The sequence below is a fragment of the Schistocerca cancellata genome, chromosome 8 (assembly GCF_023864275.1).
Source record: "Schistocerca cancellata isolate TAMUIC-IGC-003103 chromosome 8, iqSchCanc2.1, whole genome shotgun sequence".
Lineage (NCBI taxonomy): Eukaryota > Metazoa > Arthropoda > Insecta > Orthoptera > Acrididae > Schistocerca > Schistocerca cancellata.
Window position 1 is genome coordinate 199179385 of NC_064633.1, and position 27533 is coordinate 199206917.

At 41.4% G+C, this 27533-nt stretch overlaps 1 protein-coding gene across 1 annotated transcript in view; it reads left to right on the forward strand.

Annotated features, from left to right (window-relative positions):
- Positions 1-8924, forward strand: part of LOC126094971 (cobalamin trafficking protein CblD) — a 45427-nt gene extending 36503 nt beyond the window's left edge. Inside the window, exon 6 of the mRNA XM_049909626.1 lies at positions 8238-8924. Within this exon, the coding sequence (XP_049765583.1) occupies positions 8238-8305 (68 nt within the window). The 3' untranslated portion in view covers positions 8306-8924. The remainder of the gene's footprint in view (positions 1-8237) is intronic.
- The last annotated feature ends 18609 nt before the right edge of the window (positions 8925-27533 follow it).

The window sequence follows — 27533 nt, forward strand, 5'->3', positions numbered from 1 at the left end:
CAACCACTGTGCTCCCTTCTACATGGACATGACAACGAACAAGCTGTGTGTCTGCACAAATGGCCATTAACGAACTGTGGCCAGGTGACAGCTGGTTGCTGAGCATGCTGCCCAGCTCAACATTCTTCACTTCAGTAACTGCTTCATAGACTGCGCATCTAGATTCTTCCTACCAACACCAACTTTTCTGAACTGCATGTATATGGGAACACTCCCTGCAATATATCGTATGTTCCTGTAACCTCCCTGGCCTCAACCTTCACTAACCCCAGTCCTCCACTTACCTATCCCCCACCCTGCTCCCACTCCAGCAGAGCACAATATTGTTTTCCATGTAGTCCTGGTAGGGGAACAGAGAGGGGGCTGGATGGGTGAGAACAGTTACTAATGGAGGTTGAGTCCAGTAGGGTTACAGGAATGTAGGATGTATTGCTGGGAAGGTTCCCACCTGCGCAATTCAGGAAAGCTGGTGTAGTGGGAAGAATCCATGTGGCACGGGCTGTGAAGCAATCATTGAAATGAGGGACGTCATGTTTGGCAGTGTGTTCAGCAACAGGGTGGTCCACTTGTTTCTTGGCCACAGTTCGTCGGTGGCCATTCGTGCAGACAGACAGCTTGTTGGTTGTCATGCCTACATAGAATGCAGCACAGTGGTTGCAGCTTAGCGTGTAAATCACATGACTGGTTTCACAGGTAACCCTGCCTTTGATGGGATAGGTGATGTTAGTGATCGAACTGGAGTAGGTGGTGATAGGAGAATGTATGGGACAGGTCTTGCATCTAGGTCTGTTACAGGGGTATGAACCATGAGGTAAGGGATTGGGAGCAGGGGTTGTGTAAGGATGTACGAGTATATTGTGTAGGTTTGGTGGATGGCAGAATACCACAGTAGGAGGGGTGGGAAGGATTATGGGCAGGACATTCCTCATTTCAGGGCACGACGAGAGGTAATCGAAACCCTAGTGGATGGTACTGAGTTATGTGGGGAATGCTTTTCTGTGGCTGGACTGTGGTAAAGGGATAGGAACTGTGGAGAGTCGGTCAAGGAAATGGTTGGTATCTTTTATATAGGAGGTTAGGTTCCGGGTAATAGGTTGAAGGTGGTCTACGAGAGCAGAGATTCTCTCTGTGGGGGCACAGTAACCGGCCACAATGGGGCATCCTGGGTGGTTGGCTTTATGGACTTCAGGAAGCATGTAGAAGGCAGGAGTGTCGGGACTGGTAGGGGTAAGTAGAGAGATGGAGTCTGAGGAGAGGTTCTGGGATGGGCCTAACAATTTGAGTAGTGACTGGAGATCTTGCTGGATTACTGGAATGGGGTCACTGTGGCAAGGTTTGTCAGTGGAAATATCTGACAGCTGAAGGAGTCCTTCTGCCAGGTAATCCTTGCGGTCAGAAACAATTGTGGTGGGGCCTTTGCCCGTAGGTAGGATTATAAGATCGGGATCAGTTTTAGATGGTGGAGTGTGGTTCTTTCTGCGGATGTAAGGTTAGTTTGCATATTGAGGCATTTGGGGAATGATGGTGAGGCAAGGTATGAGGTTAAGAAATTCTGGAAAGTTAACAGGGGATGGTTTTGGGGCAGTGGGGGTGGATTAAGGTTGGATAGAGGAGTGAACTGAGTTAGGCAAGGTTCAATATTGTTCTTCCGTACAGCCTAGCCACACTGGTCATTGCATCTGCAGTGATGAACAGTCCCTCTCGGAATATACAGGCGGTCTCACTGAAGCCTTCACTGATCTTATACAAAAACACATATGCCGTGCCTTATCTTTCCAGTCTCCCACCACCTCTGTAAGTCCCACAGTCCGGCTACAGAGGAGCATTCCCCTCGTAACTCAGTACCGTCCGGGATTGGAGCAACTGAATTACATTCTCCTCCAGGGTTTCGATTACCTCTCGTCGTGCCCAGAAATGAGAACTGTCCTACCCACTATCCTTCCCACCCCTTCTACATTGGTATTCTGCTATCCACCGAACCTACACAATATACTTGTCCATCCTTACACAACCCCTGCTCCCAATCCCTTACCTCATGGCACATACCCATGTAATAGACCTAGATGCAAGATCTGTCCCATACATCCTCCTATCACCACCTATTCCAGTCCGTTCACTAACGACACCTATCCCATGTCATGTGATTTACAAGCTAAGCTGCAACCACTGTGCTACAATCTATGTAGGCATGAAAACCAACAAGCTGTCTATCCACATGAATGGCTACTGACAAACTGTGGCCATGAAACATGTGGACCACCCTGTTGCTGAACATGCTGCCAAACATGATATCCTTCATTTCAATGACTGCTTCACAGCCTGTGTCATATGGATCTTTCCCACCAGCACCATCTTTTCGCAACTGTGCTGGTAGGAACTTTCCCTGCAATACATCGTACATTCCCGTAACCCTCCTGGCCTCAACCGTTGTTAGTTGCTGTCCTTACCCATCCAGCCCCTTCCCTGCTCCCATTTCAGCACTACACAGCCGTCATTCCACCACCACACCCAGTCTTTTTATTTTATTTTATTTTTTAATTTTTTATTGATTTCTCTCCTTTTCCTGCTACCCCCACCCCACTCCTTCTCTCCTGCCCCCCGTCTAAACTGCAGCACTTTACTGTCTGCCAAGCCCACCATACTATCCCTCCCCTTCCCTGTCCCAGCCTCCTCCTTACCCCCACCCAGTTGCCACTTCCATCATGCACTGGTGCTGCTGCTCACAGCGTGGTTTCAGTTGACTGAGAGTGCAGACGTGTGTGCAAGTTGTGTTCGCATAAGTGTGTGTGTGTGTGTGTGTGTGTGTGTGTGTGTGTGTGTGTGTGTGCCTTGTTGACAAAGGCCTTAATGACTGAGAGCTATAATTGTGTGAATCTTTTTGTTGTGCCTATCACGATTCAGCATTTGTGCCATATGGTGAGTAGCAGCTTTCCTTGTCTAATATTGTTGCATTATTCACTTAATACACTAAAAATAACTCCACTGTATAAACACGAACTCAGTGAAGTTAATTTGTCTACACACATAAGAGAACTGGACAGAAAATGCTGGAGAGATGGAGCGTCTGTAAGCTGAAAAGCAAGCAGTGATCATGGTGGTGGAAGTTGCCTTCCCAGGAAGAATGCTATGACTGTGATACAGGATGACTAAGAACCAATTTCCTCAGCAGTGTGTAGAACAGTCTCCAGAGAATTATGTAGAATTTGTCAGTGTGCTTTTATTGAATTTGTATTGTATTCATATTTGTATTCAAGGTAGTGTTAAAAAAAAAAAACATTTTGTGGAAAATAGACTCCCACCCCCTCATCCCTCCCTCTGGAGTGCCTGTGATTCAAAAGTTGATAAATCAAGCTGTAGAAGGGTTGATATAACTTTGTGTAATATCCTGTAGTTGCTTCTTGTGATGCAATGGGGTAGAGAGAGAGTGTAGAATTGTGTTCTCTTCCTCCTCCCCTTACTTTCCACCTTGTTACACTCCCAGAGCACAAATTATCCCTTAATGCAATTCTACTGCTCTTAGACGTGGTTGTTGTTTTTGTTGTTGTTGTCAGTCCAAAGACTGGTTTGATGCAGCTCTCCATGCTACTCTATCTTTTGTGAAACTGGTAACCTCTGAATTACTACTACAACCCACATCCTTCTGAATCTACTTACTGTTTACTGTATTCATCTCTTGTTCTCCCTCTACGATTCCCCCCCCCTTTCCCCCCCGGTCACTCTTTCTGTCTCTCTGTCCCTCCCTCCCTCCCTCCCTCCCTCCCTCCCTCCCCACCCCCCCCCCCCACCCCACCCCCCTGCAGTAATAAATTGGTGATCCTATCACGTGTCCTATCAACCGATCCCCCCTTCTGCCAAAGTTGTGCCACAAATTCCTTGTCTCCCCAATTCTATTCAATTCTATTCATTATTTACACGATTTAACCATTTAATCTTCAACATTCTTCTGTAGCACCATGTTTTGAAAGCTTCTATCTATGTCTAAACTGTTTATTGTCCATAAAATTTTGGATTTGTGGGGATCCATAGCCTCCAGATGCTCAATAAATGTAAACATAGTCTGTAGTAGGCTGTAATGTGATTTCTCTTGTGATTAGCTAATTTTGAATACTTGTTATTGTCAAGCACTTGTAAAACCAACGTGGAAAAGCACTACATTGTCTGCATGCATGTAATGCCTGACAAGTAGTAGAAAAAAAGCTAATGCCATGATTAAATAAAAATTGCGTTACAGCCTATTACAGACCATGTTTATGTTTATTATGTTTATCATTGATGTTTCACTTCCGTACATGGCTACATTCCATACACATACTTACAGAAAAGGCTTCCTAAACACTTAAATCTATATTTTATGTTAACAAATTTCTCTTCTTCAGAAATGCTTTTCTTGCCATTGTCAGTCTACATTTTATATCCTCTCTGCTTCGACCATCATTAGTTATTTTGTAGGGAGCACATTGTGCTCATGTGAGAGCAATCTAGATGGTTGTAAAACAATAAACTGGTAGCCAAGACCGCAGGAATTCTTTTTAGTCCGTGATTACTGGTTTGGGCGAAACTAAAGCCTCCGTCATAGGATCTTATACATGTTACAACATCAAGGCAGACAATGGTGATATTAATTGTTGCCTATAACACACAGGCCTTACAAAATTGTGATACGTAGCACATAGGTGTAGTACCTAGCTTGCACTTGTGTGTGATGGAGACACTTAACATTTATAATGTCATCTCTCGACATTTTATGTGCTACGTATCACAATTTTGTAAGGCCTGCGTGTTATAGGCAACTATTAATATCATCATTGTGTGCCTTGATGTTGTAACCTGTATGTGTCCTAGGATCCGATGATGGCGGCTTTAGTTACGCCGAAACCGGTAATCATGGACTAAAAAGAATTCCTGCAATCTTGGCTACCAGTTCATTGTTTTATTAGTTATTTTGCTGCCGAGATAGCAAAACTCATCTACTGCTTTAAGTGTATTGTTTCCTGATCTAATTTCTTTAGCATCACCTGTTTTAATTAGACTACATTCCATTATCTTTGTTTTGCTTTTGTTGATGTTCATCGTATATCCTCCTTTCAAGTCATTCATCTTATATCCTCCTTTCAAGAAAATGTCCATTCCATTCAGCTGCTCTTCTAAGGCCTTTTTCATCACTGATATAATAACATTGTCATTGGCAAATGTCAAGGTTTTTATTCCTTTTCCCTGAACTTTACTTCCTCCTCCAAAGTTTTCCTTGGTTTCCTTTACTTCTTGTTCAGTGTGCAGGTTCAACAACATTGGGGATAAGTTACAACCCTGTCTCACTCCCTTCTCAACCACTGCTTCTCTTCAATGCCCATCAATTCTTATAACTGGCATCTGGTTTCTGAACAAGTTGTAAACAGTCTTTCACTCCGTGTATTTTACCCCTGCTACCTTCAGAATTTGAAAGACAGTATTTCATACAACATTGTCAAAACCTTTCTCTAAGTCTACAAAAGCTATAAACATAGATTTGTCTGTCCTTAACCACCTTCTGAGATAATATGTAGGGTCAGTAGTGTCTCATGTGTTCCTACATTTCTCCAGAATCCAAATTGATCTACCCCAATGTCAGCTTCTACCAGATTTTCCATTCTTCTTTAAAAAATTTGTATTAGTATTTTGCAACCATGACTAATTATACTGACAGTTCGATGATGTTCACATGTGTCAACATATGCTTTTTTTGGAATGGCAATTATGACATTCTTCTTGAAGTCTAAGGGTGTTTCACCTCTTGCCTACCAGATGGAAAAGTTTTCTCATGGCTGACTGTAACAAAGCTATCAGCAGTTCTGGCTGAATACTGTCTACTCCTTGTTGTACACACATTTAATATTTATTCTTAACTCATTTCATTTAACAAGAAACTACAATTTTGTATTGTTGAAACACTATTTTTAATAATCTGCAATTTTTCAATCAGTTGTGATGTGTAACATATTAGTCCTAGAGCAAAAAAGGAATAGGACCTATTTTGTTGGAGATTTAATGTAGTTTTTGTACCGGTAAACACTTCCACTAGAAGCCATGGTTTTTGAGGTACTCTGGAAAAACCTAGAAAGGTTACATTTACATTTTAAAACAAATGCCTGCTACAGAGACTGCTTTTTTATTTGAAAATGGTATTACTGTTGCTAAGTCAGTCCAGAAATGGGGTGGAGAAAAATATTTTGACTCGCAATAAGTTATGTGGTATTCTTTCTTCATTGGGCATAGTTGATTTACCATGAGTTATGCAAGCTGTGATGGCCTTGGGCATTGTTAAGATACATTATATCCACTCACAGCCTTAGCCTGAAATAACTGGGCTACTAAGTCTTAGCCTGAAATAACTGGGCTACTACCTTATGTCCTCATTGATTGAGGGGTCTTGATAGTTTCCTCATTGGAGTGCCATTGCATACTAACATCTTCGTTGCAACCTGCAATAGAATAGTCTCCTGTTAACATCCACAATAATTTCAATCATTATTTGAATATTGCCTCTTTTTTCCCTAATTTTTCTTTCAAATTCATTGTAAGGTTATTTTTTGATCATCCCCATGTTACATATTAGACCTTTGTGGTGACAGAGGCAGTTTTTGAGAATGTAGCCTACTAGAGTCTAGATTATACAGTGAATCTCAGGCTGCTTAATGTGATTGTTGTTAACTTTTGTTGTGTTAGTTTAGTGTATGTAATTTGGTCATGTGATCTGGGCAGGTCTGATCTCATCTACGTCTTCATCTACAGGGATACTCTGCAAATCATACTTAAGTGGCTGGCAGAGGGTTAATCGAACCACCTTCAGAATAAGTCTCTTATTATTCCAATCTCGAACAGTGTGGAAAAAATGGATACCTATATCTTTTCTTGCAAACTCCGATTTCCCATATTTTATTGTGATGATTGTTTCCCCCCCCCATGTAGGTTGGCGTCAACAAAATATTTTCACATTCGGAGGAGAAAGTTGGCGATTAAAATTTTGTGAGAAGATTCCGCCGCAATGAAAAACACATTTGTTTTAAAAATGTCCACCCCAAATCCTTTTCATGTCAGTGACACTCTTTCCTCTTTGCATTTTCACTATGTACTTGATTAACCCTATCTGGCAGGGATCCCAGACCGTCCAGCAGTACTCTAAAAGAGGACGGACAAGTGTAGTGTAGGCAGTCTCTTTACTAGATCTGTTAAATTTTCTAAGTGTTCTGCCAATAAAACCTAGTCTTTGGTTTGCCTTCCCCACAACATATTCTACATGTTCTTTCCAATTGATGTAGTTCATAACTGTAATTCCTAGGTATTTAGTTGAATTTATGGCTTTTAGATTTCACTGATTGTGTGGCTGAAGTTTAACAGATTCCTTTTAGCACTCATGGATGACCTCACACTTTTCATTATTTAAGGTCAATTGCCAAGTTTTGCACCATACAGATATCTTTTCTAAATCGTTTCACAATTTGTTTTGATCTTCTGATGAGTTTACTAGATGATAAACGACAGCATCATCTGAAAACAACCTGAGATGGCTGCTCAGATTGTCTCCAAAATTGTTTACATAGAAAAGGACCAGCAGAAGGCCTATAACACTACCTTGGGGAATGCCAGAAATCACTTCTGTTTTACTCGATGACTTTCCGTCAGTTACTACAAACTGTGATCTACCTGACAGGAATTCATGAATCCATTCACATAACGGAGACGATATTCCATAAGCATGCAATTTCACTACAAGTCACTTATGCAGTACAGTATCAAAAGCCTTCCAGGATTCTAGAAAAACCGAATCAATATGAAATTCCTTGTAAATAGCACTCAGCACTTCATGTGAGTAAAGAGCTAGTTGTGTTTCACAAGACCAATTTTTTTAAAATCTGTGTTGACTGTGTGTCAGTAGACCATTCTCTTCGAGGTAATTCATAATTCTGAACACAATATATGTTCCAAAACCCTGATGCATATTGATGTTAATGAGGTGGGCCTGCAATTTAGTGAATTACGTGGTTTGTGAGATCCATCACATGAAAAAATAAGTCTTTGGTTCATAGCTGTCTTCACATATGCGATACTTCCATGGAGATCCTGAAACATACCTGTGGTTGAACTGAAGCATGACACTTAGATTGTTGTACACATTCTTTTGACTCCTGAAATTGCAGCTAAATTATTTTAATAATATTTCTGTTATGCAACCACTCTTAAAAGTAATTTTTTTGTTCTAGGAAACCTATTCACCACTGCCCCTTCGAATGCGGATCTGCTGACGGAGATTTTAAACCAGTTTTCATAGATAATAAATTACCTACATAAATTTGTTGTCTGAGTCTGTGATGTATCTTTAGGTTTGTTGTTAAATAAACTAGAATTTGGACATTAAAAAATCACTATGTTTTTAATCATAATCAGTTAAATTTTGACTCTTACAAATACAGAGAAATTTCAGTGCTTCACAGTATATATATTTCAAAGTGAGAACTGGTATTTTAGAAGAGAAATGCTTTTACAGGCGGCAAGTGTAAGTTCATTTGATATGTTGCGCGCTGTATCTGCTACTCTGGATGTGCCTAGCACTTTTTGTAAACAGTTCATATGATTTTCGTGACTCATGCCATTGACAGTGGCAAGCTGGGCTTGCAAGTATAGAAAATGTCAATAAGAATGTATTTTGTTAATTGTTTGAAGAATATGATTATCCAGAATTTGATGAATGGATAACTCACCTTAAAATATTGCAAGTCCCCTTTGTAAAATATTTTCTCCACTTTCACATTGAAGCACAATTACCTCCAGGTGACTTCCCTTTTTTCATATCTTAAATGATGATGTACACTACATATGGCAATTTTTTCAATATTATTATTTTTATTATTATCTGTCTATGTCTGTGATTTACCTCTTGAAATATTATACAAACATTAAAAGAAATATTGGAAAGCTTGTACAGTGTTGTCTCTGTTGTCAGTTACTGTGCCCCCTAGTACCTCAAGTGACGTACTGGTACATGTGACATCAGGCTTTTATTGACTTGATCAGTCATACGCCTGTGCCCACTGTTACACATTTGTATAAGCCATGCACTACTGTGGAAATTTTATCTTTGGCTATGTTTGGAGCTTCTTAGGGGCACCAGTCCAGATGTTAGCTAGCATCATGTCACACAAAGTTTGCGTGATCCATTGTTTATCATCGAGCGAGGTGGCGCAGTGGTTAGACACTGGACTCGCATTCGGGAGGACGACTGTTCAATCCCGCATCCGGCCATCCTGATTTAGGTTTTCCGCGATTTCCCTAAATCACTCCAGGCAAATGCTGGGATGGTTCCTCTGAAAGAGCACGGCCGACTTCCTTCCCTAATCCGATGAGACCGATGACCACGCTGTCTGGTCTCCTTCCCCAAACCATCCAACCAACCAACCATTGTTCATGAGGATAATGTTTTTAATCAGCACACATTAAACATTTTCTCTCTAAGTATGAACCAAGGGACAAAGTGTTTCTTGGTTCTGTTTATTGAAATGTGCATGAGGCATGAAATGGTGTTACATGAATAAGAGCGAGCATTTAATGTTATGTTCATGAATATGTGCCTCTATGACATTGAAGTATTTTACACTACAGGCCATTAAAATTGCTACACCATGAAGATGACGTGCTACAGACGCGAAATGTAACCAACGGGAAGAAGATGCTGTGATATGCAAATGATAGCTTTTCAGAGCATTCATACAAGGTTGGCACCGGTGAAGACACCTACATCGTGCTGACATGAGCAAAGTTTCCAACCGATTTCTCATACACAAACAGCAGTTGACCGGCGTTGCCTGGTGAAATGTTGTTGTGATGGCTCGTGTAAGGAGGAGCAATGTGTACCATCACGTTTCCGACCTTGATAAAGGTCAGATTGTTGCCTATTGCGATTGCGGTTTATCGTATCGCAGCATTGCTGCTCGCGTTGGTCGAGATCCAATGACTGTTAGCAGAATATGGAATCAGTGGGTTCAGGATGGTAATACAGAACGCCATGCTGGATCTCGACGGCCTCGTATCACTAGCTGTCGAGATGACAGGCATCTTATCCCCATGGCTGTAACGGATCGTACAGCCACGTTTCGATCCCTGAGTCAACAGATGGGGACGTTTGCAAGACAACAACCGATTGCACAAACAGCTCGACTACGTTTGCAGCAGCATTGACTATCAGCTCGGAGACTATGGCTGCGGTTACCCTTGACGCTGCATCACAGACAGGAGCGCCTGCGGTGGTGTACTCAACGACGAACCTGGGTGCAGGAATAGCAAAACGTCATTTTTTTGGATGAATCCAGGTTCTGTTTACAGCATCATGATGGTTGCTTCCGTGTCTCGCGACATTGCGGTGAACGCACATTGGAAGCTGTTATGTCCGCACTATAACACAACAAATATTCCGTGATAACCAAATTTATTTGACCTTCTGTCACTCAAAACAAAACTTACGTTCGACTACACAACACTTCGCTGGCTGTAGTGCCAAGGAGAAATCAGAGTCACTAGTAGAGAATACAAGTCCAAACCACTGCCAACCAGTCGATACCAACGCGTCGCAAGTTTCCAGCCAGGGAGGCCACAGTACGGTTCGGTCGTCGTGAATCCGGCAGCCGCGTAGTAACACAGACATCGGTGAAGATTGAACTGGTTAAATGGGCTCAGGGAGCTCGCTTAAATCCGCAGGTCCGGCCAATCAGAGTAGATGGCGCCCTTATACAGTTGCTCACTCTGGTGGCAAGGGCAGCGCCGCCAGGGTAATCCGTATCGATAGTGGTGTGTACGCTGCCGCTAACTCCGCGATGACGTGTTCACTTGCGCCAGTTGTTGACATCGTGTGCGGCCCCAGTGGTACTCGCTGTGTGCCGTGCGTGTTGTAGCACCCCGCTCCGAGTTGACAGCTGCTGTGCGGCGGCCGATATGACGGAAGCGTGTATTCGTCATCGCCATACTGGCGTATCACCAGGCGTGATGGTATGGGGTGCCATTGGTTATACGTCTCGGTCACCTCTTGTTTGCATTGACAGCACTTTGAGCAGTGGACATTACATTTCAGATGTGTTTTGACCCGTGGCTCTACCCTTCATTCGATCCCTGCGAAACGCTATATTTCAGCAGAATAATGCCTGACCGCATGTTGCAGGTCCTGTACGGGCCTTTCTGGATACAGGAAATGTTCGACTGCTGCCCTGGCCAGCACATTCTCCAGATCTCTCACCAATTGAAAACGTTTGGTCAATGGTGGCCGAGCAAGTGGCTTGTCACAATACGCCAATCACTACTTTTGATGAACTGTGGTATTGTGTTGAAGCTGCATGGGCAGCTGTACCTGTACACGCCATCCAAGCTCTGTTTGACTCAATGCCCAGGCGTATCAAGGCCATTATTACGGCCAGAGGTGGTTGTTCTGGGTACTGATTTCTCAGGATCGATGCACCCAAATTGCATGAATATGTAATTGCATGTCGGTTCTAGTATAATATATTTGTCCAATGAATACCCGTTTATCATCTTCATTTCTTCTTAGTGTATCCATTTTAATGGCCAGTACTGTATTTAAATTTCAGTTAAGATGAAATGTAGGAATAAGAACTTCAACAGCCAAGATCACTGATTATAATTTTATTTTTGATGACTAGTTTTGGCAAACCTAAGTTGCATCATCAGATCTTACACAAAAGATCCAACGATAGCAACTTGGATTTGCTGGAACGAGTCGTCAAAAATAAAATTGCAGTTGACGATCTTGGCTGTAGAAGTTTTTACTTCCATATTTCACATAACTGCAGATCACTTGAATGATGTCAAGGATATATAGTTTCAGTTAAGGGTTGTTGGCATTATTGAGGTTTTAAATAACCCACGTGAAAGTGATTTCTTTGTACTGGATAAAGCTAATGTTGGTGGTGATGAAGGAAGTCTGGCAAATTTTAGCAATTTTTGCAAAGATAGCACACTCCTGAGGTGGTGCAAGAGCCAGCTGTTTTTTGTTCAGTATGTCTTGAGGGTGGCCTAAAAGACACAAAGTTGTGATGAATTTTGGTTACTTTACTCTGAAAACTTATTCAGTTGTGCAGCTTCCAAGAGATGAATCTGAAGAAACTGTCACCTCTTTGGAGTGTGTTAGATCTCCAACAAGACATAAAATGCTAGCACTCATTATTTGACAAATGTGTATTCATAGTGCTTGGAAATAGGGTACATTTACACTGTCTGATCAGAAGTATCAAGACAATTATTAGTGAACATTAATACGGGATGTGTCCACCCTTCACATTTATGATGGCTTGAACTCTGGTGGGGACACTTTCAGTGAGATGTCAGGAGGAATGGCATCCCTTCATTCCTCAAGGGCTAGAACCAGATATGGGAGTTGTGTTGGATGCTGGGGTCTGGAGCGAAGATGGCATTCTAATTCATCCCAAAGGTGTTTCCTTGGGTTGTGGTTGGGACTCCAGGCAGGCCAGGAATGTTATTGTCCACAAACCATTTTCATAGATGCTGCATTATGACAGGGCTCATTGTCAGCTGAGACGTCATCATCTTTGAACAGTTACTCTACTGTACGCAGTAGACAATACTGTACAGTATGTTTGTAGTCTTCTGCATTTTGAATTTTCTTAAGCACAATAAAGTGACAAAATCCCAACTACAAAAAACACCCCCAGACTGTAACACCACATCCTCCATACTTCACTGTTGGCAATACACATGATGGCAGGTAAAGTCGTCCAGGCATTCACCAAACACCCCCCCCCCCCCCCCCCCCGCACCGCCCCCCCACCCCCACCCCTCCCAGGGGGCTCATAATTTTTCGGCAAGTACATGCCTGGCTACCATGGGGCCCCAGCCTTTGAGCCTTTGCAGCGCTACTTCCCTTTCCATGCTATACGTCTATCTCCTGCTCTGCTTGGGACCAAATCATATACCTTCTTTGGGAAACCAAAGTTCTTGGTAAACTCTGTATGAATTCATCCTGTCCACCCATGTTTCTTTCCCTGTCCTTCCTTTTCTTACCCTTCCTCCACTTTGACATTTGAGGTCACTCCTTTTCCTTTTCTTCTTCTTCCTTCCTATCCATTCCTGAAGGCCGGCCCTTGCATTTGGCACATAATTTGCAGCCTGGATTGACAAGTAGGGGTTGTACATCCCCCCTGGTAAATGCTAGCCTCAGGGAGGGGTGATTGCCTGAGATGGTACCTTCCTCTGTGCCAACTGGTCCCTCTGTTTGGAGTCCGGTAGGTGTGACCTGAGGTGTGGACAATCACCTAAGGCAGACAGCCCTCCTGAGGGGGTCACCAGCAGGAGCGAGTGCGCCATCGGAGACGCTGGCAATCGTGGGTGATTTCTCCGTGATGAGTTCATCATCTCAAGGATATAAATGGGTTGAGAAGAAAGAATTTATGCCTCTCCTAGCTGCACCATGATACCTTGTGGTATCACACATGGAAGATGGTCACAACTTCATGACAGTGAAGCCATTTGTTATTCAAAAGGGTGTAGATGCCATTGCTGGTCCTGTGAACTCTGCTCTCGGTTGCATAATGGGACCTTGCTTTTGGAAACTGATAGTGCTCTTCAAGCACAGAAACTTATTAATGTAACACTTCTCCACAGCTATCCTGTTAAAGTAGAGTCCCACACTCTGAATTCCTCCCATGGTGTCATATACACTTGGGTACTTGATGGCCTGACAGAGGCTGAAATAACAGCTTGTCTCACTGATCAGGGAGTGACTGCAGCTCACCGCATCATGAAAAGGGTCGATAAAGAATTAATGCCAACCCGCACTCTGTTCCTCACATTTGACTGTGTGGTACTTCCATCAAAAATTAAAGCTGGCTATGAAGCTGTTATTGTCAGCCCATGTACCCTAAATCCCAAGCATTGCTATAAATGTCAGTGCTAAACCCACACCCATGAATCTCGTGAAAATGGAGCCATATGCGTAACCTCTGGCAGCGGTGCTCATGAGAGTGAGTGTCCACCTCCTTCCCCTCGCTGTATCAGCTGTCGGAGTGATCTTGCTGCTTCCTCTCAGACTGTCCTTGCTGCCATTCAGGAGATACGGATGAAGGAAAAGATTCCTACTCCTATTGCTCAGAAAATGTTGGCTAGCCGCAAACCTTGTACGCCACCCTCTGGCAGTTATAGTACTGTTCTCCCTACACTCTAATTTACGAAGGACATGGCATTGCAGACGTCCAGTTTAGTGCCACAGTTGTGATATTGTCCAGCTCCTAGATTTACCCTCATCTTCACATGCTAGGGGTACACGCCATACCAACAAACTTTCGCTTGCACCAGTGAAATAGGATGCCTTGCAAACAGAAGTACGGAAATTCAAAAAGGAGTTCTCCCATGATGACTTCTTGGTGCACATCTTGCCAGCCAACCTCTGAGTCTGCACCTGACAAATGCCAAGGTTCTAAGCAATCAAAGAAAGCAAACGATCTTCCCCTTTTCCACCTCAGACCACCAACAACCAGTCCACTGGCCAACTGAAAGCAAATACTGACACCTCTGTTGAACCAATAGAGCACGATTCTCCATTCTCTGAACCTGGCCATTGTCCATGTTCGAACTCTGGCACTCGGCAGCTACCACAGGGACTGCCACCTTATTTGATTCATCTCCTGTCTATTGACGGGTATGGTTATCTCCAATGGAACATTTGTGGCATCAGATCCAATATTGTTGAATTACAGCTCCTCTTGCGATCATACTTTAAAGCCTCTAGGAAACAAAATTATGCCCTCATGATCACTTTCACCTCCCACACTTCAGGTCAGTCTGTTCTTACCTTTCTGCTGAGGCAGGGAATCGTGGGGGAATCATGTTGCTCATTCTAGATGTCATCTATAGTCACACCATTTCCTTGCACACCCAGCATCAAGCTGTTACTGTTTGACTTGCCCTTCCCGGTTTATCCTCTTCTCTTTGCAACATCTACTCACCCTCATCTTCTGGTGTCACCAGGGCAGACATTTAGCAACTTATTGCTTAACTTTCTCGTCCCTTTTTGTTGCTCAGTGACTTCAATGCCCACCATCCCCTTGGAGGCTCTTTGCACCTCTGTCTGAGAGGCTCTCTCGTAGTAGATGTCTTCAGCCAGATGAATCTAATCTGTTTGAACATGGGTACACCCATATTTTTTTATGATTTCCTGCACTTCTTTTCCCACTTGGACTTTTTGATCTTTACTGCTCACTAATGTCTATCTCATCTGAGCATCCAACCAACTGGCAGCCTTCCAAAGCTGACTGGCAGCTCTACTCCTCACTGCCCATTTTTAATAAACGCCATTTCCCCTGCGTTGATGACCAGATAGAAAACCTAACAAACACTATCCTTACTGCCACAGAATGTTCCATACCCTGTACCTCTCCCTTGCTGCAATGTGCTTCCATTCCCTGGTGGATTGAGACATGCTGCAACGCAGTCTGTGCTTGGAGATGTGCTCTCTGTGTTCTTAAACTCCATCCCATGATGGCGATCCGTATCCATCATAAACAGCTACATGCACAGTGTTGCTACATTTTCAGGGATAGCAAAAAGCTAGTTGGCTTTCTCGTCAAAGCTCTTTTAACAGTTGTATTCCCTCCTTTTTGTAGTGAACAATGTCATTGTAGACCCTCTTGGTATCTCGAACACCTTGGGCCACTATTTCGAGTTCTACCCAGTGCTGTCCTGCCTTCCTCCCTCTAAAATGGGCAGCAGAGGCAAAGATGATATCTTTCTCCACCCAAAATCATGAATGTTACACTACTGCTTTTAATATGAGGGAGGTTAAACATGCAGTCTTTGCCCCAGTCATGCGCTCCAGGACCATACGGTGTTCACATTCTGATGTTGCAACACCCATCTCTTGAGAGCATATGCTATCTCCTCCTTACATATAACCATGTTTGGACAGATGGCACATTTCCCAGTTGCTGGCATGAGGCCATCGCCATTCCCACACCTAAGCCTGGTAAGGACACTTTCCTTCCAGCTACCACCCAATTTCTCTCACCAGTAACATCTGCAAGGTGATGGAACATATGAAGAATGTTCAGCTGGTGTGGTGCCTTGAGTCTCGGAATACCCTCACTAGTGCCCGTTGTCAGTTCTGTAGGCACATCTGCAGTTGATCATCTTGTCAACTCATACTATGAACATTTTTGCAGAAGTGCCAAACTGTGGTCATGTTCAGTGATTTGGAGAAGGCGTATGATGCCTACTGGAGGATGGGTATCCTCCATATTAAGTACAAATGGGGCTTCTGGGACTGCCTGCCTGTTTTTATATGGGAGTTTCTAAATGACCCTGTTGTTAGGGTACATGTGGACTGCTCTGTTGGACACTTTTATTGAAGAGAATGGATTGCCTAAGGGTTCTGTGCTTTCGGGGTCACCTGCCCATTTTTATATGGGAGTTTTTAAATGACCCTGTTTTTAAGGTACATGTGGGCTCAGCTCTTTTGGACGCTTTTATTCGGGAGAATGGGATGCCTCAGGGTTCTGTGCTCAGCGTTGTCTTATTTGCCTGAGCCATTAATCATATAATGGACTGTATGTCACCAGGTATCTCGGGCTCTTTTTTTTTACATTGATGACTTTGCCATCTATTGCAGCTCTCAATGAACATGTCTGCTTGAGCGGCATTTTCAGCACTGTCTTGATCTTCTACTTGTGGGTCATCAACAATGGCTTCCACTTTTCCACTGACAAGACTGTCTGTATGAACCTCTGGTGGCATCAGGAGTTTCTTCCCCCGTCCCTGTGTCTCAACCCATTCCGTCTTCCATTCATTGACACAACAAAATTCATGGGACTCATATTTGATAGGGAACTCTGTTGGTCTTCCCACATTTCTTACCAGGCAGCTCGTTGTACTTGCTCCCTCAATGTCCTATATTTTTTAAGCAGTACCTCATGGAGAGTGGATCGGACCATCCTCCTCTATTTATACCATTCCTTTGTCTGTTTGAAACTGGATTATGGATGTATCATATATTCATCCGCACGTCCGTCTTTCTTCTTAAAACCATCCACAATTGTGAGATACGTTTAGCCACTGGTGCTTTCTATACTAGTCTCATTGAAAGTCTTTATGCTGAGGTTGCTGACTTACCATTGTCCTACTGATGAGATGTTCTCCTCAGTCATTAGGTGAGCCATCTGTCTTCTACATCTGGTCACCTATCTTATGCTCCCTTTTTTTTGACAATTCCAGTGTGAACTGCCCCCATCCTCTCTGTGCCTCCCAGAGTTCGCTTTCATTTGCTGCTCCGGACTCTATTCGCTTCCTAAGGACACTGATCCTGGCCTGTGTATCACAGCGAGTTTCTTCCTCTTTGCACGTGGCTTGGGGACAGTATCTTCGTCTATACAGATGGGTACAAGACTGACCGTGGTGTCAGGTGTGCCTTTGTACTTTGCTGTATCCTTTTCAATATTGGCTTCTTGACTAGTGCTCGATTTGTACCGTGAAGCTTGACATCTTTTATCAGGCCACCCAGTACATCCAGCAACACGGGCTTCCAAATTGTGTCAGAGCTCTTCAGAGCCTTCGCGCACTGTACTCAGTCCACCCTTTAGTACAATGGATCCAAGAATGCCTCCACTCACTCACTGTGGGGGGAACCATTGTGGTATTCCTGTGGGTTCCTGGTGACGTCGGCATGCCTGGTAACGAGTCTGCTGATGCTGCTGCAAAGGCTGCAGCTCACCTCGCTGTGCCTGCTAGTCATTCTGTTCCGTCACATGGTCCTTGTGTCACTGTCTGTCTGTACTTAGTATCTCTTGGGAGTGCACAATGATCTTGTCTTGAGTGGAACAAACTCTGGGAATTAAACCTCTCCCAATAGCACGGTCGACTTCCTCTTGGCCCTCTTATACAACACTGTCATTTTAGTCACAGTCATTTATTAAGTGGTGATCCTGCCCCACTCTGTGCATACTGCTCTCAACCTTTGATGGTGCGCCACTTTCTGATCTGGTGCCAACTTTCAGATGTTTTACTGGATGACACATGTTATGTCAATTGCATCCTTCTTTTTATTGCAGCACCATGGTGAACTAAATATGACCCCCCCTCCCCCACCCATGGGGATGTCTGCCATCTCAATTATGTTTCGAGAAATTTTCCCTAGGGACATCCTTGTCCTTGGCTGCTCCTTATTTGAGGTTGCTTGGTTGGGTTTTTGCATCAAGTTTTTATTTAGTGCTTGTTTCTTTTTTGTACATTATGATAACGGCAGTTTTGTGCTGTAAAGCATCAACCGACCAACCAAACCCAAACCCTTCCCTTGGATTGTGGTAGGCTATAGCATGATTCAGCACTTCAATTCACTCGTTTCCAGTCATCCACTCTCCAGTGGCGTTGCTCTTCACATCACCTCAAGCATTACAGAGCACTGACTACAGGTGTGTGGCTTATGAAGAGCTGCTTGACCATTGTATCGCATTCTTTTGAACTACCTATGCAGGCATTGTGCTATATGAACTGCTAGTAGTACTTTGCGGCTAAAGAGGGGTACCTTCCATTGATCTCGTGTGAATTTTTAAAACAACCCTCCACAATACATGACTGTCCAGTACACAAGGTTTGCCTGGTCTTGTTTTAGCTGTGGTTGTTACTTCATATTCCCACTTCATAATCACATCACAACAGTAAACTTGGGCAGATGACATCCAAAGGTGAGTCCATGTTTGGAGTCACTCAGCTCTCCTGATAGACCCATTCTACTGTTACTGCTTGTGTACTGACAACATAATATTCCTCACCTCCTTTTATACTGATGAGTCCACCTCTCATGACATTTGGTTGTCAATTCTGCTGTTCATCAGGATAGATGTCAGGAGCGGAAAATTGTGGGTGTTGCAATAATTAAAAGTAATTAAGCTGGAATGGACCCTATTTATTCATGTAAAGATGGTACATAGGGCTGAGCAGCCCCAAGAGGGGTTGCCGTCTGTTCATCAGGAGGTTTGAGAGAGGCAGAGGCTAGAGGAGCGACTACTCGGGGCCGAGGTCTGAAGCTAAGAGAGCGCGGAGCTGTTTCCAAGCCGCCCTCGCCACTCCCGGCAGCGTCCCCATGTGATCACACGACTAGTCTTCAATTGGAGGGTTGTTTCCGCCAATGCGCCTTGCTAGTAGTGTACCCTCGTCAGCACAACCAACCTGTAGGACTAGAGCCTGACTGAGGAGCACGTGGTAGGAATGTGCCGACCACGGTCTTCTGGTCAGCACCTTCCACCACAGTATGACCAAGCTGGCTATGGCCGTACATTATGAATGGAAAAAATTATTTAATAAAATTTTGTCGGCAATGGTCCCTTTTGGGGCGGTCTCCTCCCTGCACATCATTTCCCCTTCCGAAGAAGGCTCTCTGGATGAAAATGAATGAGCTTATTCTAACTGATTATTTCATTTAAAAAAATATATGATCATTATGAAGAGCCACAGAAATTAACATCCATAACATAGTGATATCAATATGTGCAAAAGTTACAAAGTGGCCTGAAGGGAGGCTCTTGAATAACAAACTTGTGAAGTTGGTGGGACGGCAGTGGGGCGGCGCCGTGCTGTGAGTGTGTGTCGGCGGTATCAGTGGTGGTGGGTACCCAGGCAATGATGAGGGACACCGGAGCACAGCACACTGAAACACTCCACCCTCGTGGGGGTGAGAGAATGCTCCCAGGCCTGACAGTCACAAGGGGGCTTTTGCCCTGTAATATTACTTTGAGTTCTTAAATCTAGGATTACAAGGTAATTAACCAAGTGGGTGAATGAGAACATTACAAAATGACAATAATTTAAAGAGAAAACAAAACGACTTACATGAGTGTTAAGACTCGACAATTAAATTATGATTCCATAGACTTTACATAGAAATACAAATCCAGTTACAAAATTAGTTCATTGACCTGACACCTAGAGTACAACTTAATTCTAAGGGGGAGGGTCATGCCTGATCACATGCGCAAAGGTTGGCAGGTAGGTTCAGGTGTGATATTCATCTTCAGGTTGTGGGGGTGGTGCTACTTATTGGAAGGAAGTGAAACATTTGCAAAACCCTCTTTTACATAGTATCCAGGATACTATAATCAGAATCATTACAGTGATGATTACCGAACCAGCGCTGGGTAATACACCGCATTATGTAGGGTTGTCTAGATATTTTTGTTCGGATAGTGTATTAGCATTACCATAGGCGAGCGAGAGCAGCTTTTAGATATGTATTTTTAAATCGGCTTAAGTCAAGTGCCTAATGTATGATGTTATGGGCAAATAAATGTGGCATATAATAGAGTTTCTAATACAGTGGCTTGAAATCACTTTCAGAAATTAGTACCTCTGTTGCATTTCTGTGACAATCTTACTGTTACTAAACTGACAAAGAAAGAAAATAAGATGTGGAAATTTTGACTTTGGCTTACTGTGGTCACATAAGCTTGCCTGAGCTGGATCACCATGTTGACAGAAGAACGATTCCTTTGAAAGGATGCAGCATTCTTTGCCACTATGTTCAAAACAAACAGACCAGATGACGTTTTAAAATATGGGCAAGAGCTCGATGCTCGTGATATTTGTTGTCTACTGAGGTGCAGCGTTTAAGGCAACAAAGAAAATACCAGAAAAGGCCTTGGTTACAATATTGTAATGAAACTAAGTGAACAGTTGGAAGGAAATCACTTTTTTTTAGGGTGTATACAGACAATTTCTTTACATTGTACCATGTTGCTCGGAGCCTGTTGAAGAGGGTCATTTATAATTCAGGCACAGTAAGAGCTGGAAGATCCGTACTGACAAAAAAGAGACAAAAGCACAGAGCTGTGCTACTACAGCTTCGCAAGTTGATACAACTGAGAAATTCATCCTTTAAAATAGTAAATGACAAATTTGTTACATTGTTTCTTTGCTGATCGGAATGGAGCCAAAGGGATAGAACTAAGAAATAGCATAATCTTGTACCCAGACCATCCATTGTACAAATTTATGATTGTAGTATGGGAGGAGTAGTCAGTCATGATGTACTGACATCGCTATACAAATATATGTACAATAGAATGAAATAAATAGTAATTGTATACCTTCTGGCACATGGTAATGATATCTGATGCCAATAGCTAGCTGAAATGTAGAGAAAATTGCAAGGCCCTGGTTGAAAAACATGTTTCTCTTAGAAAGTTTTGGGCTAATCTCGTGATGAATTGATATCTGCTGGACAAGGGAAATTGAAGAGCACGTGACCAGAAAATTCATGAAACCTGCTACTACAGTAAAACTAATTTTAGACTGCCAGTAGGATAAAACTTTCCTCAGTGGAATGAAACAAGGTGCAACGTTTGCAAGACACCAAATAATTTCATTCAGGCTAAAAAATGCAAATTCTTTCTTTGCTTCAACTAAGATAGGAACTGCTGTGAAAAATTCCACTACAAAAAAAAGCATTTCTATAAACTTTGTTATATGTTTTTAATGTGCTTTAACAGTAAGCCCATTGATGAGGCTGAAATTTGATCATACATGTATGTTCCCCATGTTGATAAATGTTACTCAGAATCTGAATGTTACATGTCACACCGCTGCAAGAAAAGTGACAAGAATCGAAAAACTAATTTTAGTTTATGTCAATGTGTGAAATGCCCCAACGTGCATGAAAAATATAATGGAATTTACTGCCAACAATACTTAATAGAAATTTAAAGGGTGCTTATACTATTTCAATATAAGTTTTGTAGACTTCATTCTTTAAGTCCAGTTTTTTCAAGTATTGCATTTTTTAGTTGTGTCCATTCTTGCCAGTGTATGATATGTCTAACAAATTGAATGAAAAAAGCTAAAAAAAGTTTCTTTGTTCTCCAGTCAGTAAGTCACTGTAACTAATTAATACTCAGCTAATAACTGTGTACGATAAATATTAATTATCATGGCTCCTAATAATATGTGGTGTCTACCCAGCATAAATTTGTCCTGTTTTCTTCAAACTTTTGTTATTTGCAGTAGTTTCTATTACCAAATTTCCATGGTATATTCTCCCATCCTCTTGAAGACATTTATGGATAGTTTTATGTAATTCAGTATATTCTGTCATAATCATTTGCCTGGAACTCTCACCCTCTCTTTAACAAGTGCCCATTTATATTTGAGATTTTCTTTTCTTTGATTTCTTCATTCCCACAATATATTTTTCTGTTTGCATAAATACCTTTGTTTAATAATTTTACTTTTAGTTTGATTTGCAGTTGCCAAACCTTAACAGAGGTTAAATTTTGCCATTATTCAGTATTTTCACTCAGGGTAAGAATAAAACATTTTGAGATTGTCAACTTAATAAATGATGGTTTACAAGAGGACATTTTGAGAATGAGTGTTTTTTAAACAGTCATATTAGAGGTATATTTATGAATTTATTCTGGTAGTACGTGAACATGGGAATAAATTTTTGAAACTCCTTGTGCTTTTCACAAAATGCATAATTAACTGTACAGCCATTGAATATGTGTATTGTGAGCATATGCTGACCTCACAATAGCTATTAGTAAACTCAACACTTATTTTCTTAACATATACCATTATATTTGTTTAGCAGACAAATAAGCAAGATTGTAATAATTCAATTTTAGTATCTGACACAGTACTGATGTATAATTAGTAGTAAGTTTTAAACGCAGGTGGCTTTCTAGATTACTTGACGTAGAATTAAGATGGGATCTCAGTGTTACATATATATTAGAGTACCGATCACCACTCAGCAAATAGAAGAGACAGTGAGCAACAGAAAGGCACTTTTTGTACAGTGCAACTGATAAGGAGAGAATGTGATAGGAGGCACTTGCACCAGGAGGCATGAATAAGGGTAGAGCCAATTAGGAGAAATAGGTAGTGGACAGAATGGGGCTATTTGGAAGATCAATATTAAGAGAAATAGGTAAAGGTTGGAAGGTACTGGTTTACTGTGATGGAACAGAAAAGGAACTGTGATTGTGAGAGACTGGCTTGGGTGTGGGTTAGTGGAATTGGGTGAAAGCAGGTGAGGTGGTAAAGGCAGGTATAAGACTGGGATTAGCAGTAACTGAGACCAGGATTGTTGTATGAATGAAAGGTATGTAGCAGGAACAGTTCACACTCGCGCAATTTAGAAAAAGTAGTGTTGAAGTGGGAATCCAGTTGGCAAGAGTTGTGAAGCCGCTATGCAGCTGTTTATCAACCACATGATGTCAACCAGCATTCTTTGAAATTGGGTGATATAGTTGCTCCTTGGACTCAGTATGAGGGTAGCCAACTGAATGGATGTTTGTGGCTGTACCATGTAGAATGTTGTACAGTGTTTTCTGTGAATTTGGCTGCTTTCACACAAAATTTTCTTGTATTGGCACAGAGGAAGAGTGGGAGGAGGAGGAGGGTAAGTGATTTTTGTGTTGTATGCTAAAATAATAACAATAGAAATAAAAATTAGTTCAGTCATCAGTATAAAATAAAAGAAGAAATGGAAAAAGGAAATGAAAATGGTTGCCAAAATAATTGTTTACTTTCTAAGTAGTTGTCTTAAACTTATGTTCAGTTAGAGAGCTTCTTTACTGTCCTCTTCACAGTGCACGCCACATTCAAATAAAGAAGAGCTACATGTTTAAATAATATTTGTTGTAATTTGCTTAAAGACATTATAAAATCAGATGAGTTATTTAATCATAATTCTGAATTTTAATAATTAAATGAAGATTCTATAGTTTTTATTCGCACTTTCCACTCCCCGTGAAAAACTTTTAAGATGAGAACACTGAAGACAAAAACATTTTAAAGGGTTTTGATGGAAGCATCTAGTTACAGGTGATTCTTATGGATGGTACTGCAGCTTTGCAGATGATAAATTTTCAACCAGTATGATTAGAACTACACTAATCATCTTTTTGCACACCTAGGAGCAGGTTTGTCCATTTCATCTCATAGCTGTATGACTTTACACCAGCATTCGTGCTGATTTAGTTCTGATGTGGAGCAGTGTAGAAAGGAGGAGAGAATAACCTGTGAAGTTTTAATGGGAACCATGCCATGAAAAACGGAAGACTGTAATTTTTACGTACACAAATTTCAACTTTTCTTTCCAGTTCATCCAGTGAAAATACAAATTTAGGAAGCAAAATCATGAAGCCATTTGCTGCAGTCATGGATACATTGGTTCTAAATTTTACAGCAAAACATATAGTCCATAGTTCAGTCATCAGTATAAAATAAAAGAAGAAATGGAAAAAGGAAATGAAAATGGTTGCCAAAATAATTGTTTACTTTCTAAGTAGTTGTCTTAAACTTATGTTCAGTTAGAGAGCTTCTTTACTGTCCTCTTCACAGTGCACGCCACATTCAAATAAAGAAGAGCTACATGTTTAAATAATATTTGTTGTAATTTGCTTAAAGACATTATAAAATCAGATGAGTTATTTAATCATAATTCTGAATTTTAATAATTAAATGAAGATTCTATAGTTTTTATTCGCACTTTCCACTCCCCGTGAAAAACTTTTAAGATGAGAACACTGAAGACAAAAACATTTTAAAGGGTTTTGATGGAAGCATCTAGTTACAGGTGATTCTTATGGATGGTACTGCAGCTTTGCAGATGATAAATTTTCAACCAGTATGATTAGAACTACACTAATCATCTTTTTGCACACCTAGGAGCAGGTTTGTCCATTTCATCTCATAGCTGTATGACTTTACACCAGCATTCGTGCTGATTTAGTTCTGATGTGGAGCAGTGTAGAAAGGAGGAGAGAATAACCTGTGAAGTTTTAATGGGAACCATGCCATGAAAAACGGAAGACTGTAATTTTTACGTACACAAATTTCAACTTTTCTTTCCAGTTCATCCAGTGAAAATACAAATTTAGGAAGCAAAATCATGAAGCCATTTGCTGCAGTCATGGATACATTGGTTCTAAATTTTACAGCAAAACATATAGTCCATAGTTCAGTCATCAGTATAAAATAAAAGAAGAAATGGAAAAAGGAAATGAAAATGGTTGCCAAAATAATTGTTTACTTTCTAAGTAGTTGTCTTAAACTTATGTTCAGTTAGAGAGCTTCTTTACTGTCCTCTTCACAGTGCACGCCACATTCAAATAAAGAAGAGCTACATGTTTAAATAATATTTGTTGTAATTTGCTTAAAGACATTATAAAATCAGATGAGTTATTTAATCATAATTCTGAATTTTAATAATTAAATGAAGATTCTATAGTTTTTATTCGCACTTTCCACTCCCCGTGAAAAACTTTTAAGATGAGAACACTGAAGACAAAAACATTTTAAAGGGTTTTGATGGAAGCATCTAGTTACAGGTGATTCTTATGGATGGTACTGCAGCTTTGCAGATGATAAATTTTCAACCAGTATGATTAGAACTACACTAATCATCTTTTTGCACACCTAGGAGCAGGTTTGTCCATTTCATCTCATAGCTGTATGACTTTACACCAGCATTCGTGCTGATTTAGTTCTGATGTGGAGCAGTGTAGAAAGGAGGAGAGAATAACCTGTGAAGTTTTAATGGGAACCATGCCATGAAAAACGGAAGACTGTAATTTTTACGTACACAAATTTCAACTTTTCTTTCCAGTTCATCCAGTGAAAATACAAATTTAGGAAGCAAAATCATGAAGCCATTTGCTGCAGTCATGGATACATTGGTTCTAAATTTTACAGCAAAACATAGTCCATGAGACGCAATAGCATTATGGAAATTCTTTTTCGTTTGTTTATTGCATTTTCATTTCTAACATTGGCATTTGTGCTTGTAATTATATATGTATGTAACTATATGTTAAGTTGAGTGTGGAAATGAAGTCTAGAAAGACACTGGAAAACTTAAGAGCATTTTAAAGTTTATCTTTGTCTTACAAATCTATAAACTATAAAAGAATATCGGTTTTTTTTATTAGAGACAGAGCTAAATACTCCAAATCTTTCTTCTTGACATACAATGTTCTTAAATTACAATTGTTTTTGAAGATTGAGCAACATACATCTCTGTTCCATTAAACATATATTTTCTAACATTTTACAAAGTGAGAAAGTTTGGTAAGTATATGACTGCTTGACAATCAGCAGCAAGTTGTCTTTGCGAAAGAACAAAGGAACAGGGCGCAACACCATGGGGAAACAACACAGTCTTACCTACAGAATGGTTTGGCCCTATGCCATATTGTAAGTCTGAATATGACAGGATTCGCCAAAATTTCGCACTTGACAAAAGGAGTCACCAAATGTATTTACACAGGTCTTCTGGTAAAGGATACCACGATGACAGGAAATCATCAAGTGGTGCCAATGCCTCAAAAAAATGCAGCACGAGAAGAATCAGACGAAAGAAGTATGACCGAATCCTGAATAAGTAACTATGGTTGTTGTGGAAGGCAGCTGTGACTTTGCATTTATTGTACACCATTTATTAAGAGAAAAGATATGGCCATTATAGCGGCTAGGACTGTCACACCAAGTAAGGCAGGAATTTAAAGCCCCACACCAAGTAAGCAAGAGATAGCAGCATTGAATGTCAACCCCATAAGTCAAGAGGTAACAGAGAATGTTGAAGAAGAGGTGTACTGAGCTTTTGAATTAGTCTCCACCGCCAGTCAGACTCTTCAGGAGGGAGGTACATGGCCACTTGTGACTTATGTCAGAGCCATCAAATGGCAACCAAACATATGGCCAAAGAAGGTACAAACAACTCCTCCACCAAGCATAACGCCCCGCAGGGAAGAGACATTTGGAGACTGGAGGACAACATGGCATTATGTTTCCACTGTGGGTACCCTGGACATCTTTTATGGCACTGCAGAGTGTTAAACTACTACCATGCTATCAGATGTGAACTGTCACAACAGATCTAGTGGTAAAAGAAATCTAGATTCCAGTGCTTATCATAAGTGTTGCTGGTGGTTGTTGCTTCAAAATCAATATTGAAGGAAAGATAGACCTAGTGGCCCTTGCTGAAACACCATATCAGCATGGGTGATCATCAACCACTAAGCCAGCACTTGAATAGGGTGTTGCTGGCTGAATGATGGATAACCTGAAAGGGATTTGAGAAGATGCTGCAAAATGACATCATTGAAGCTATGAGGGTCCTTGATCCCTCTTTTGCTCCTTGTGAAGCATTGACTACCAACGACTGAACAAAATCACGAAGAAAGATGTCTACCCATAGCCAAACATTGATGACACCCTAGACTATTTGGAAGGAGCTGAGTATTTTTCAACAAGGGACATGCTGATGGGATACGGGCAAATTGAAGTCGATGAGGCTGACTAGGAAAAGATTGTGTTCATAACACCATATGGCCTCTGAGAGTTCAAAGTAATGCCATTTGGACTATGTAATGCTCCAGTTACCTTCAGACATATTAAATGAATTTTTTTTGCTATCTAGATGAGACTTATCATTTTTTAAGATATTTGGAGAACATCTAAGCCACCTGACGACCATGTTGTGTGTTAAGACTGCT